Source organism: Ornithodoros turicata, chromosome 3 (genome assembly GCF_037126465.1).
Source record: "Ornithodoros turicata isolate Travis chromosome 3, ASM3712646v1, whole genome shotgun sequence".
Taxonomy (NCBI): domain Eukaryota; kingdom Metazoa; phylum Arthropoda; class Arachnida; order Ixodida; family Argasidae; genus Ornithodoros; species Ornithodoros turicata.
In genome coordinates this window covers 106256168-106269578 of record NC_088203.1, presented here as the reverse complement: position 1 = coordinate 106269578, position 13411 = coordinate 106256168, and the positions used below count along the sequence as shown (strand labels likewise).

General features: G+C 48.8%; 1 protein-coding gene across 3 annotated transcripts; it reads right to left on the bottom strand.

The window, feature by feature from the left end:
- Nucleotides 1-246: 246 nt before the first annotated feature.
- Nucleotides 247-12991, bottom strand: LOC135389114 (adhesive plaque matrix protein-like). Of its 3 annotated transcripts, none has more exons than XM_064619118.1 (7): nucleotides 12882-12991; nucleotides 12208-12338; nucleotides 9452-9487; nucleotides 9216-9338; nucleotides 7664-7936; nucleotides 1476-3899; nucleotides 247-368 (listed from the first exon to the last, which is right to left on the bottom strand). In XM_064619118.1, the coding sequence occupies exons 1-7, from the start codon at nucleotides 12947-12949 to the stop codon at nucleotides 364-366; spliced, it is 3060 nt and encodes a 1019-aa protein (XP_064475188.1). In that variant the 5' UTR covers nucleotides 12950-12991; the 3' UTR covers nucleotides 247-363. The 3 variants fall into 3 exon arrangements, with proteins under 3 accessions (XP_064475188.1, XP_064475186.1, XP_064475187.1); XM_064619116.1 differs by lacking the exon at nucleotides 247-368 and adding an exon at nucleotides 511-878; XM_064619117.1 differs by lacking the exon at nucleotides 247-368 and adding an exon at nucleotides 885-1112.
- Between the last annotated feature and the right edge of the window lie 420 nt (nucleotides 12992-13411).

The following is a 13411-nucleotide window of genomic DNA, read 5'->3' as shown; positions in this document are numbered from 1 at the left end:
TGGCACGTTATTTTCCCACAATGTCTTATGTCTGCCATTGCAGATATGTGTATGCTGTAAACTGTAAAGTTTCACAAAATGTAGGAGGTGGATTCTTTCATTTTCGCTATTTCCTGGTAAGTTTGTTTCCAATGTTTGAATTTCAAACACGTCTAGAACAACAAACACAGAACACGTCTAGAACAAACACAGAATTGCGCAGTTGAAAAATATTTAACCAAAATAAGTTTCACTTCGTACGAAATATTGCATTTTGGTGTAATGTAAGTCATTTTATTCTCACGTGGCAATGTTCAGCAGAACTGCGTGAAAACAGGCGTTGTCTCCCAGCGTCCACCTCGCTCCACCTCGTGCCGCCATCACCTAACCTGTAAACACGCTTTCCGTTTACCACTTACAGGAAGGGAGCATTAACACATATACGTTAATTGCTATACAAAATATCTAAGCTCTATGTTTGTGATAGCAAATGAAGGCACGAATGATGTTGCACGATCAGAAATACCAGCGTGCGAAGAATGACAATTTATTTTTCGCATCCAATGGTCACTATCACTCGTCGTAATGCCCGAGGGACTGCCCTGGTAACCACACCCAGAAATTGTCTGCGAAATGCTAGAAAGATATGTACAAGCCCCAGTGCAAGGTGTTTTGAAAGCCTCAACAGTTTTTCACGCTGCACGGGGGCTACGGCATTTCTTGAAGCTTTTTATTGCTGTCAGTGCCAGTGTCAGGCTTGCTTCATGCGTAGTAGGGCCGTGGCTTATGTGGACGATGTGTTGCTGGATAATGCTTTACAACTTTCTTCTGCTTTTGAGTCGCGGGGGCCGGAACATATGTTGGATCATAGTTGATTGTAGAAGCTGTCTCCAGGCATCCTGCAGCAGAAACGTCAGCTGTATCTTCTCAAACTCTTGCCGTCATGGTATGGCTTGTGGACAGAGAGCATTTCAAATGGGGACCTCTTTTTTTTTCTTTTTACGGGATTCAGCCATAATATGACAGTACATCAATCTTTATTACATAATCCAGCGCTCGATGGGTATTGTCCTTGATTTGCCACTACCACGGTCTGTGCCCGCACTAATTAATCCGCACAAATAGATTGTAGACTGGAACAAACAGAAAAAAGGAAACAGAATAGAGAGATACGCAGAGACTATAGTCCCCGAACATGAAGCATTGATTCATCTCAAAATTTTTACATCTTACCCATGGGCTGGTACATTGAAAAAGCATGAACGTCAACTATGTGTTTCAATCATTCGTTATTTATTCCATGCTTCTATACACTTGGGTGCTCATAACCTATGTTGTAGTTTGCTAGAACACATGAAGCTAGCCCAATTTTTTGCCAAATAGAACTCAACACAAACCCGCAAAGGGGTACAAGCCATAGCACGATGAACACTCTTGTTGCAAGCCTGTACTTTTCTAAGGTCCGATGCCAGAAACAGTTTAGTAGTATTCCTCACCTTCAGCGGCGTAGCTAGCAGCATAACCGTCGTCGTGAACATACTTGGCTGGGACATAAGATACAACATGACTTGGGCGGAGCACTGGAGTAAAAGTAGTAGCCGGAGCATAAGCTCCCTGCATTGGATAGCTTGACGGAGCATAGGATGTACCGTAGGCCATAGCTGGGTACGACGCGCCATAGGTCGGAGTGGCATGATATACAGGGTAGCTTGGTGTCGCGTAAGATGCTCCGTAGGTAGGGGCGGAGTAGCTTGGGGCAGGGTAGCTTGGAGCAGGATACCTCGGGGCAGGGTAGCTCGGGGCGGGGTAACTTGGAGCGGGATAGCTTGGAGCAGGGTAGGATGCGCCATAGCTTGGCGGTGCGTAAGAGGCGCCATAGCTTGGAGGGGCGTAGGAAGCACTGTAGCTCGGCGCGGGATAGCTTGGGGCAGGATAGGATGCACCATAACTTGGAGGTGCGTAAGATGCTCCGTAGCTTGGAGGGGCATAGGAGGCACCATAGCTCGGAGCAGGGTAGGGTGCGCTGTACATCGGTGGTGCATAAGATCCACCATAACTTGGTGGAGCATAAGATGCCTCGTAGCTTGGAGCAGGGGCTCCGTAACTTGGTGGAGCATAAGACGCGCCGTAACTGGGTGGCGCATATGATGCCTCATAGCTTGGAGCAGGATAGGCTGGTGCAGGGGCTCCGTAACTTGGTGGAGCATAAGACATGCCGTAACTCGGTGGCGCATAAGATGCCTCATAGCTTGGAGCGGGATATGCTGGAGCAGGGGCCCCGTAACTTGGTGGAGCATAAGACGCGCTGTAACTGGGTGGCGCATATGATGCCTCATAGCTTGGAGCGGGATAGGCTGGAGCAGGGGCTGCGTAACTTGGTGGAGCATAAGACGCGCCGTAGCTGGGTGGCGCATAAGATGCCTCGTAGCTTGGAGCGGGATAGGCTGGAGCAGGGGCCCCGTAACTTGGTGGAGCATAAGACGCGCCGTAACTGGGTGGCGCATAAGATGCCTCGTAGCTTGGAGCGGGATAGGCTGGAGCAGGGGCTCCGTAGCTTGGTGGAGCATAAGACGCGCCGTAACTGGGTGGCGCATAAGATGCCTCGTAGCTTGGAGCGGGATAGGCTGGAGCAGGGGCTCCGTAACTTGGTGGAGCATAAGACGCGCCGTAACTGGGTGGCGCATAAGGTGCCTCGTAGCTTGGAGCGGGATAGGCTGGGGCAGGGGCTGCGTAACTTGGTGGAGCATAAGACGCGCCGTAACTGGGTGGCGCATAAGATGCCTCGTAGCTTGGAGCAGGATAGGCTGGTGCAGGGGCCCCGTAACTTGGTGGAGCATAAGACATGCCGTAACTCGGTGGCGCATAAGATGCCTCATAGCTTGGAGCGGGATATGCTGGAGCAGGGGCTCCGTAACTTGGTGGAGCATAAGACGCGCTGTAACTGGGTGGCGCATAAGATGCCTCGTAGCTTGGAGCGGGATAGGCTGGAGCAGGGGCTCCGTAACTTGGTGGTGCATAAGACGCGCCGTAACTGGGTGGCGCATAAGATGCCTCGTAGCTTGGAGCGGGATAGGCTGGAGCAGGGGCTCCGTAACTTGGTGGCGCATAAGACGCGCCGTAACTGGGTGGCGCATAAGATGCCTCGTAGCTTGGAGCGGGATAGGCTGGAGCAGGGGCTCCGTAACTTGGTGGCGCATAAGACGCGCCGTAACTGGGTGGCGCATAAGATGCCTCGTAGCTTGGAGCTGGATAGGCTGGAGCAGGGGCTCCGTAACTTGGTGGAGCATAAGACGCGCCGTAACTGGGTGGCGCATAAGATGCCTCGTAGCTTGGAGCTGGATAGGCTGGAGCAGGGGCTCCGTAACTTGGTGGAGCATAAGACGCGCCGTAACTGGGTGGCGCATAAGATGCCTCGTAGCTTGGAGCTGGATAGGCTGGTGCAGGGGCCCCGTAACTTGGAGGAGCATACGACGCACCGTAGCTGGGTGGAGCATAAGATGCGCCGTAACTGGGCGGAGCATAAGAGGCGCCGTAACTGGGAGGTACATACGATGCCTCGTAGCTTGGAGCGGGATAGGCTGGAGCAGGGGCTGCGTAACTTGGTGGAGCATAGGAGGCACCGTAGCTCGGGGCAGGATAGCTTGGAGCGGGGTAACTTGGGGCTGGATAGCTTGGGGCAGGGTACGATGCGCCGTAACTTGGTGGGGCATAGGATGCTTCGTAGCTGGGAGCGGGATAGCTTGCAACGGGGTATGAAGCACCATAGCTTGGTGGCGCGTAGGAGGCTTCGTAGCTTGGTGCAGGGTAGCTAGGAGCGGGGTAACTTGCGGCAGGATAGCTTGGGGCTGGATAGGCATAGCTTGGAGCAGCATACGGTGCCGCATAGCTTGGAGCTGGATAGCTCTTGCTGTAGGACTGGCCTAGAAGAAATCGAGACCGGCACTTAAATACTCTCTACTTTGGGTGGTAACCTGGTAACTTATAAGCACATTTGAATATCGACGTTTGTATCTAACTCATATAAGTTTAGAACCTAGTTGCGGTTTTTTTACTCGATCATATGTATGATTCCAGGTTTCCGTACGCTATTTAATCACGCTATTAGACACGAGGGTATTTTGTGGTCATTTCGACAATATCTCGGATCTACTAGAAAAATGTATCTATAGGGTCCCTCTTCCCTTTTTTTATGTTAACTACACTGTTAAAACAGTACTTGACCACATAGCGCGCTCCTAGCAAACCATAATTCTGAATGATATCATTCTGTGCATTGGTATGTTGAAAATGGGAGGAGGCGCCTATCTGGGACAGATTATCTTGTCCCAGATAGGCGCTTCCCCCCCCCCCCTGTTTTGAACAAAGCATGACACAGAATGATAATCATTCGGTATGATGGTTGGCTATAGGAGAGTGCTATGTGGTGAAGTTCGTTCTGTTTTAACAGTGTATGGTTGCCATCCTCCTAAAAAAATTCATGATGACAAAAATATGACATAAAAATTATCTTCTTCAGCGGAAAACTACACTCTTAAAATGAACTTCATCATCTCCAATGATATCGTTATCTACCCTGATTTGTTGAAAACGAGAGGCGTACGCCTTTTTTGTGGCACTTATGCTGTTCATAATTGTCACAAAAAAGGCGTACGCCTCCCATTTTCAACAAACCCGATATCATTCGAGATGGTGGTTGGCCAGGAGCGTGCTATGAGGTGAAGCTCCTTTTAAGAGTGTAGTTGTTGCAACGTAGAAAGTCAGGCGGAAGCCATCAAACATTACGCCTGAGCTGGGACCAACACGGAGGGACAAAAGACTAACACCAGACGTCCCAAAGCACGAAAGGATGTATATACAAGTGCCGTCAGTGGGAATAGGGGAGGAAAGTCACAAAAGCGATGCAGCTGACATGGGGAAGGAGGTCTCTCACGGGACGAAAGCGAAAGCTGCCATGTGACTAGTGTCAAAGACTATGCCTATTTCGATGTGTTTACGTGGTCATTAGCGACTTGATCGGAAGAACTCCACGAAAACGATACGATACGATAGGATAAAGGATACGTTACCAAATGCACGCTTAGTAATGTGATGCCACCCGCTTCGAAGAAGCAATGCGATCTGGATTCTCATATTTTCGGGTCCGTTTCGGAACACTACTAAGGGTCCCCACTGATGTCGGCTTCATTTCTGCTATCTCGCATTCACCAGAAAACGTCTAAAGAGCGAGCCACAAAGGGTATACATCTGTTCGGTGTGCGATCGCTTGTGGTTCAATGATGTTCTCACAGCGGTGCCGTTATCTTGCCTCGCACTGCTCGGACTAGAACTTGGACGGCTAAAATCACGGCGCAATGCCGACGTGTTGTACGCCGAAATTTACGTCACTCATCCGTAACCGTCCTGTGATTTTTCTTTGGTGTTCAGCTGTGTCACAGGCGTCAACCATCAAAACCCACTCACCGCGCAAGGACAAATAATTGTCATTCAAAACAAGAATTAAACGACTGGTTATTCTTCCACAGTTCTGCGTCGCGACTGCACGAACAGTAGATTTGCAGTATTCTCCTCAAGTACTGACATCCTCAATTTTTCTGCAAAAAGTCCCTGGATTTCGGCATTCTAGATACACCCGAGCCCAGCACTACTTGCACCCTCGAGTGTGGTTGTGAACGAATGAGACTTCCGAGCCGGGTGGCCATCGTTCACTAACAGCGTGCCTGTGGAGACTAGTACCCTCCCACGAAGGTAGTGGAGGTTTGGGTATAGTGCTTGCCCTATAGCAATCGTAAAGTATACGTTGTTTCCATCTACGTAACGTGTCACATTGCTGGTTCATTTACAACTGGCATGGAGTATGAGCACAGCATACTTGCGCCACATGGTACCATACAGTGTGCTGCGACGCATTGCTCCGTGGAGCTTCCGCTGTGAAGAAACAGAAACACCTCGTTCACTACGCCAGGCGCATGTCTTTCATTCACAGCGTGCCTGAGGGAATTAGTACCTTCCAGCGAAGGATTGACCAGTTCTTTCCGTATAGAAATCGTAAATGATCTTGTTTTTATATATGTGCAATGCGTTCCATTGGTTCAGTTGCACCTGGCCCAGAGTATGGCCACGGTGCCACACTTGAGTCATATGGTACCGTACAATCTTTAAAAAAAAACAAAAAAAAACGGTGTACTTTACCTCATTTACTTGCCACATATATAACTTCCGTTTGGAGAGTACAATTACTTTCAAAAAAGAAGTCTCCTCATTCCCTCAAGGGAGTAGCATAACGCTTTTCTCCCTACTGGAGAGTAATATTACTGTCCGGCGCTTCTGAGTGTACGGCGCGCCGTGACACTCAGCACCCTCAAGATCGCCGTGTACGGACGAGATGCAATGATAGCCTCAAGTTGAAAGAAGTCGCATTTGAGAGCCGACAGCATATAATCGTTCCTTTTTGTTTCAAAAGAACAGTGGAATCCTCTACCACAAGTTTTTCGCTTTTGCCTGCGGCGGGTTACGTGACGAATAACTCACACACAAGAACTTGGATTATAGCTGACCTCTAAAGCGCAAAAGAGCTCTTCCATTTGCACACTCTCTAGACGCCCTTCAATTCCTTCAGAGAGACCCTAAAAGTGATTGAGCGATCTTGAGGACGGATAGTAACGCCGCGCTGTGTCCGGGATTTTCGCGACGATTCGCTACACTGATGCGGCGTTATCTCGACGTTATGTCACGTCACGAGATCGATCGCATGGCGGTCTTTTTGAGAGCGTTTTTGCAAATATATCGCGAGAAGACACAGTTCAGTGAACAAGCGAATGAAGGCGGGGCAGTTGTTACTTATCCGCAGTATGTCAGCAGCAAGACCCAAGCAGCACAATGTACTGAAAGTCGAGTGCAATAGGGGTGGACGGTATTTGTCTTATTTATGTTCTATAGTTTCACGAGTTTGTTCAAGGCCTTCCGCCTACCGTCCACCCCTATTGCACTCGACTTCCAGTACATTGTGCTGCTTGGGGAACGACACATCCTGAAGAATTGACAATGACGGCTGCAATACGATTGCTTCAAGGAGATAGCATTCGTCCTTGTCAACTCTTCCGCACGTGTCGTTCTTGTTAGTTACATACTATGGACAGTTCAGTGAAAAGATTTTATATAGCGCCGTCTGACAGGCTACTTGATGAATGGCTTCGGGCTGTGCTCATTGCTCCTTTAAAGTGGGACTTCGCAACAAAATCGCAACAACGATTGTGAGATAGCAGTAACCCTTGCGGTGTCAGGATCGCGTTCCCAAAGTGTGCAGATTTTATTCGAACGAATAATTACAAAGTGGACGCTTCGCCTCTGTGAAGCAAGAGGGCGCCGAAAGCAACACTGCCAACGTCATCCTGCATAGACGAATGCAAGCTTCGTAGCAGACGACAATGGTGGATGACGTATGAGTATCTTCCTCCGGGCGAACCGCTGTGCGCTTGCATGTTGGTTTCGGTTTGGTATTGCCATCATTTACGAATTAATTACTCGCACAAAATTAATCAAGGGAGCGGTCCGTGTTCAGTATGATGCTCACACTTTTTTTTTTCGAATCCTTCCGAAGTATCCCTTTAAGTTCATACTAAAGCCGGTTTCTCAAAACGTCATAATAATAATGGACCTAGCATTTCACAGTACGAAGGATACTTACTTGGAACGACGACCTTGTAAGTGCTGACGCTGACCAGGGTAGCGGTCTCTTGGCCAGCTCCATAGCTTCCTCCTCCAGAGCTTCCGGCAGCGTATGAGTCACTACGTTTATCGGCTTCCAATGGAGGACATCTCTTCAATGCACTGTGTAGTGGACGTGCGTTTCTGTAGTTGTAACTCAGCACAGCAACATTTTCGTCCAGGCTGAGCTTAGAGAGCTTCACATCGCCTTGGAAGTTCGACCTCTTGGCCAAGATGTAGAACTGTCCCGTTCCTGCATAGGCCATGTGTTAGTCCGTCGGTGGAAGCAGCATTCATTCAAGCGGAAATATTAGTGCTTCCAAGTAAAGAAGAATGAAAAAGGAACAAAATGAAAAAGGCTTTAAAGGGACAAACCCCGATACTACCGTCGTACGATTTCGAATGTCGTTTAAAATCAGCGCGGGAATTATTTCTTTATCTAGAGCCCCTTACCGGAATAACACCCGTCCATCTGCGGGCCTAGAGCTAGAGCCCTGCACGGGCCCGACCCGGCCCGGGGGTCGGGCCGGGCTTATTATTGGCTGTGTGCTCCGGGCCGGGCCGAGCCCAGGCCGACAAAATATGCAGGCACCGCGGACCGGGCCTGTGCCGTCAAAATACGCCACCACCGCGGGCCGGGCCGGGCCCGGGCCGACAAACATGTTTCCGAGAGTCAGGCCCGGCCGGGCCACGCAGCTAATTCCACACAATGGAGGACTATTAGTTCATATCATCACGCGCTTGCGTCATTGCTGTGCATATATTTGCAAATACAAACAAAGGACGCTATATGATTCGACACTCTAGAACATTCTCAAAGCCACTTTACATTGCTCCTCACTCCTCACGTATTTCACAATCGCGTTTGCAAAGCTTGGTAAGAGGGGTATGGACTGGGAGAAGGAGTCTGTCGACAGCATCCTCTGCCTCCGCAAAAACTTGACAGTGTAACGATAACGCACATAACCGCGTGCGTTCTGGATTTAATTTAGTCACGTGTGGTTACGGTGCTAAACCGCCATGTTTGTGGCCTTGTCTTCTCTCCTTATAAATTTGTTTGACAAGCGCCAGAAACGCGTACGTCACGGCTGGAAATACTAAGCCGGGATCTACTCGCCGAGTCACGGCTTATTATATTTGCTTAGACGTCGGGCCGGGCCGGGCTCTACTCACTGGGTCACCGGGCCGGGCCGCATAAAAATATGATGGTCCAGGCCCGGGTCGGGCTCGGAAAAGTCGGCCCGTGCAGGGCTCTACCTACGGCTGCGGTACGTATGAGAGATCAGACGTTTAAGAAGCTGGCTGAAGGTTTTTATTGAGCTTCTTTGAAATTTTCAGGTTCAGTTGAGTTATATTTTGTGCGTGATAATATACGACTAAATTGTACGCAAATAGTTCCAGAAGGGAGCTGGGCAGTACGACGCTTTCGAACACGAAGACGCATACTACGCGGAGGGAGGAAATACTATATTTTGATTCGCTGCAATTAAATTACCTTTACAGCCTTTGAGATAACTTTCGAATGCGCTTACGCTTGAGCACGGGTTCACAGTCGCAGTCCCTGCGCAGCGATGCATGAAGAACGCTGCTGAAGTCCACAAGCTGGCCGCGTCCTGCTGACCTCACTTGCAGCTGTCCACATGCACGGGTGCCCTCTGTAACAAGTAAGGAGATGTCGCTTCACTGCTTGTCTCTGAATGTCTCGCTGACAGTGACGAGAGGCCTTTTGAAATAAGATTGTGTAGAAATGTGAAGAAGAATTACTTACCGGTCTTCAAACTGTTCGCAGATACAACGCGAACAACTGTAGAAAGAAAGATTCCATCAATACGTCATCTATTCCAAGACGTTGGCAGAATGCAGAAAATGCCATTTGGGAAATTTGGGAATTTCACCCCGGTATGTCGTTTCTCCGACAACGTAGCATTGTTGGCGCCCCCCCCCCCCTTTTTTTTTATGTACACTCGAGACTCATTAATATGACCACGGCCGTTACCGCAGATTTTAGTCATGTTAACGAACACCACGTGTTACGAGTTGTACCACAACAAATAAATTGTGACTATGATCTGGTGTGATTCACCACTGAAGAGCAGTGCACTACCCCATTACACGCAAAACATTAGATGTGAGTTATGTGCAAGTACAACAATCGAGTTGTCCTCCATTGGCTGCGCTATGCCACAAAAAGGAGGGCGAAGAAAAAAAAACACATGGAAGAAGCACGAATGGTGATTGAGATACAGAGTATGACTCTACAGCGTGTGGAGCAAACCGGTAGACAAGAGGAACGCCAAGAACATTAGAAAATATCGACGGTGTCGCACGTGGCTCCGACATTGGCCTATAATAATTGTGGCCAGGTTGAATGCCTGTCGGCTAGCAGTACTCAACTGAGCACAGAGTTGCCGCCTCTCCGTTTCGTTGAGCTCACATTCTGTTAGGACGTGCTGAATGTTCGCTACGACGCTACATTTGGAGCATAAGCTGCTCTCACAGTGTCCGACCTGGTACTTGAATGGGGGAGTGAAGGCTACATTGAGACGGAGCCTGTGCAGGAGGGACGTAGAATAGCGTGGAAAACGGCCTGGAATTGAGAAACACAAAGTTGGATCCACCGATTAGGTGAGAGACCTAGTCAGTGATGTCCCAACTCCACTGCTTGCAAGCTGGATGAGCTCAATCAGAAGTGATCTCTTGTCTTCTCTTGACATCACTATTGGTACAAGCGTCCGAGACTGTTGGGCAGCTGTTGGGCAGCCGCTCTGTCGTCCTCTTCGTTTCGGAACCACAGTGACCCGGGACCCACTGCGGGATATATGATGACCGTGATCGCTTAGACACTGAACTTGATGCAGGATATCAGTGACGACTGGGGCGAGCGATCCACGTATCCCATTGTTGGCTATACGTTGAAGAGCAGCCTTTGAATCTGAGTAAACGTCCGCGGAGCGTCACACGTTGTCTTACGCAGAAACAACAGGATAGCATATAGCTCAGCCGACGTTGATGATGAGCGGTGTGAAAGACGGTATTCATGCGACACATCGTCCGTTGGGAGAACAAACGCAGACGATGAACATTCATTACTGGTGGATTCATCAGTGAAAACTGCAGTGTGGTCAGTATATATCGACTAGGCACCATATCCGCTGCTAGCTATTTGAGAACTGATGTGGGCACCTGCCACCTGGTTTCTTTTGACGTTAAGACCAGGAATTGACAGTGGGATCGATGGTAATGGAAGCGACCACGGAGGACCACTTATTTTGCAGAAAACTGGAGAACCTTAGGTTCCACTTCCACGAGATAGTTCTATACATTACTTTGCTTCCGGCGACAAACTTTTGCTAATAGTCGAAGGCGGCGGCGGTGGTGAGCTGTGAGGCGCAAGTAATGGCGAATGGTCTCCCTCTGCCGTAAGGTATTTCGCGGGCTTCTGCTATCACCGTCCGCGTTTCCACAGCTCACGGGACGCCGAGACGCACCTTTAAGCTCTGTGCCAGAATACACCGCAGTCGTTGTTCTTGCGTCCGTGAAATTCCGTGCAAGGAAGGTAGGCTATATAGCAGAGCCCCTCGGACGAGCTTTGTAGATGGTCAGAAGACACTTTGTCATTCATTCCCCACTTGGACTCAGCAATGTGACGAATGACAGAAATCTACCAGTGTTTCTTTAGGTCCAGGTGATCGATCCGTTTCTTCCAGGACAAGTTGGGGTCTAGGATGACACCCAGGAATCTGTGACGTGTTACTTGCCTAGGAGGCGTATTGTCAAGGAGGAGCTCATACCGATGGTTCCGCGTAAAAGCCAAGGCTTCTGTTTCCTCAGTTGATATGTCCATGCCTGCCTCTGGTAGGTACCGCAAAATGTTAGCCAGGGAATGATGAAGACGACGCAGGATTTCTGGTCTCGATTTTTCTACAGTCCAAATGCAGGCGTCATGAACGTCTTTGGTACCACACCCTTTACGTAAGCTTCGGAAACTAGAAAATTACGCAATGTGGCATAACGAGACATTTTAAAAGAACTTGTAACTTTCCTTTAAAATTTTTTTATTAATACGTTTGCATAGTGCAATTCTCAATCTGACGCGTATCCGCTTCTTCACTCCGGAAGACAGCTCTGTTCATTTGCGTTTGTTCTCAGACGTGTTCGAAGTATGCCGTATGACTGCAGCAGCTCACTCTAACCAGATGACCAAGAACACTACTCTTTTAAGCACGTCAGACTAGGGCATCATAAGCCACCCCAAAAGCGCATTTTGGCCGTTAAATAGGTCAGAAGAACCGCCGGTTCAGTGGTCATAGTAACGAAAGTAAAGTGCACGTGTTCGCCCTTAGTTGTGCTGAAAATACCTGTCATCGTCATATATGGTCATAAAGCGAAGATGTCGTATTAACGAGCTTGGAATTGTTTTTTCAGGTGTGACAAAGCTGTCAGAAGGACTTTGTCTCAGTTAGAAAGGTTAACATTAAATCCGTGAATTGTCGGGGCACTATGGAGCCAATGAAATGAGCCTACCGTAGTCCTTAGAGCAGACGCTGTCCAGGAGTTCCTTGGTCGGTACGCTGTAACACCTGGGGCAAGTTGGTGGTGTTTGAGGACAGGACAGGGGCATCGTGTCTCGCGCCATTCCCCATCCGCTCCGGAGTCTGAAAATGACACGCGTCTTGTCGTCTCACATAGGAACTAAAATTGCGAGCAGAGGGAAAAGTCTCAGGTCGGTAGTCTGAATATATTTGGAACACAAGACTCTGTCCAGTAGAGGTCCCGTCCCGAGGCTTGTTCCTCTACCTATACTGTCAACGGCTCGATGTATTGCCCTTCTATATTTGTAAAATTTAAGGTTGGTAACTTTTGACGCCAATTTACGAGTGTACATTCTTCTTGTACAACGTACTGTTTCGAGAACATTTTAAAGTTAAAACGATTCCATACGCTTGGTATTCATGGAAGTCCGTAAATCAAGAGCTATAAACACGTTTGCCATATTATTGGAGTAATTATTATAATCCATTAATTGCCAATGGTCAATAAACATAATTTGATACGAAACTTTACAATTCACTATGTCAGCAGAAATCGACAGCACTGAAGAAAAAAAATAATATCCAGAGCGACACTAAGGACAGTTGGATAGGAGACATCGTTACGTAGCCCTAAGCCTAACCGACGACCAGTGACAGTAAACTCACGCTGGGGCGCGACCTAGCACGGACGACACCAGGGTGAGACCCACGAGGAAGAAGGTCGGGCCGCGCATGATCGTTTCTGCCCGGCTGGCTGGTGTCCTCTCCGTGCTCGCAGTGTGGGGAGCACGGCTTTTGAGGCCGCGGAACCTGCTGACCGCAACGCTCACCAAGGCGTAATGGGAAACCACCGTATCAACGAGCGACGGTCCCCATGTGCGCCCTTATCCGAACCCTTGAAGCAACGCACGTGCCGAAATGCTTCTGCATTGTAAGGATCCTGCGTCACACTTCATGGGCAAACGGTAAGACATGTTCAGTTCTGTCACGTGCCTAATTGGAAAATTACATTCTCCATGCACATACGATATCCGTTTTGACGTTTGAGTGACATCGCCACCATTGTGTGATGGTCCCAAAAGACTATTTTGATGGGTCCGTATCTGGCACAACTCTGTGTTGCGAAATATTGTGGACCCGCAAAAATTGAAAGTATATTTGAACGGATAAATAATACTTGGCAGTAGGTTACACAC

Excerpts from the sequence above, each read along its gene's own strand:
- LOC135389114 (XM_064619116.1), bottom strand. The coding sequence starts at position 12,949 with ATGCGCGGCCCGACCTTCTTCCTCGTGGGTCTCACCCTGGTGTCGTCC. Across the intron at positions 12,339-12,881 it reads GTGCTAGGTCGCGCCCCAGC|ACTCCGGAGCGGATGGGGAA; the intron begins GTGAGTTTACTG and ends TGTCATTTTCAG. Across the intron at positions 7,937-9,215 it reads CTGTGAACCCGTGCTCAAGC|GAACGGGACAGTTCTACATC; the intron begins GTAAGCGCATTC and ends TGGCCTATGCAG.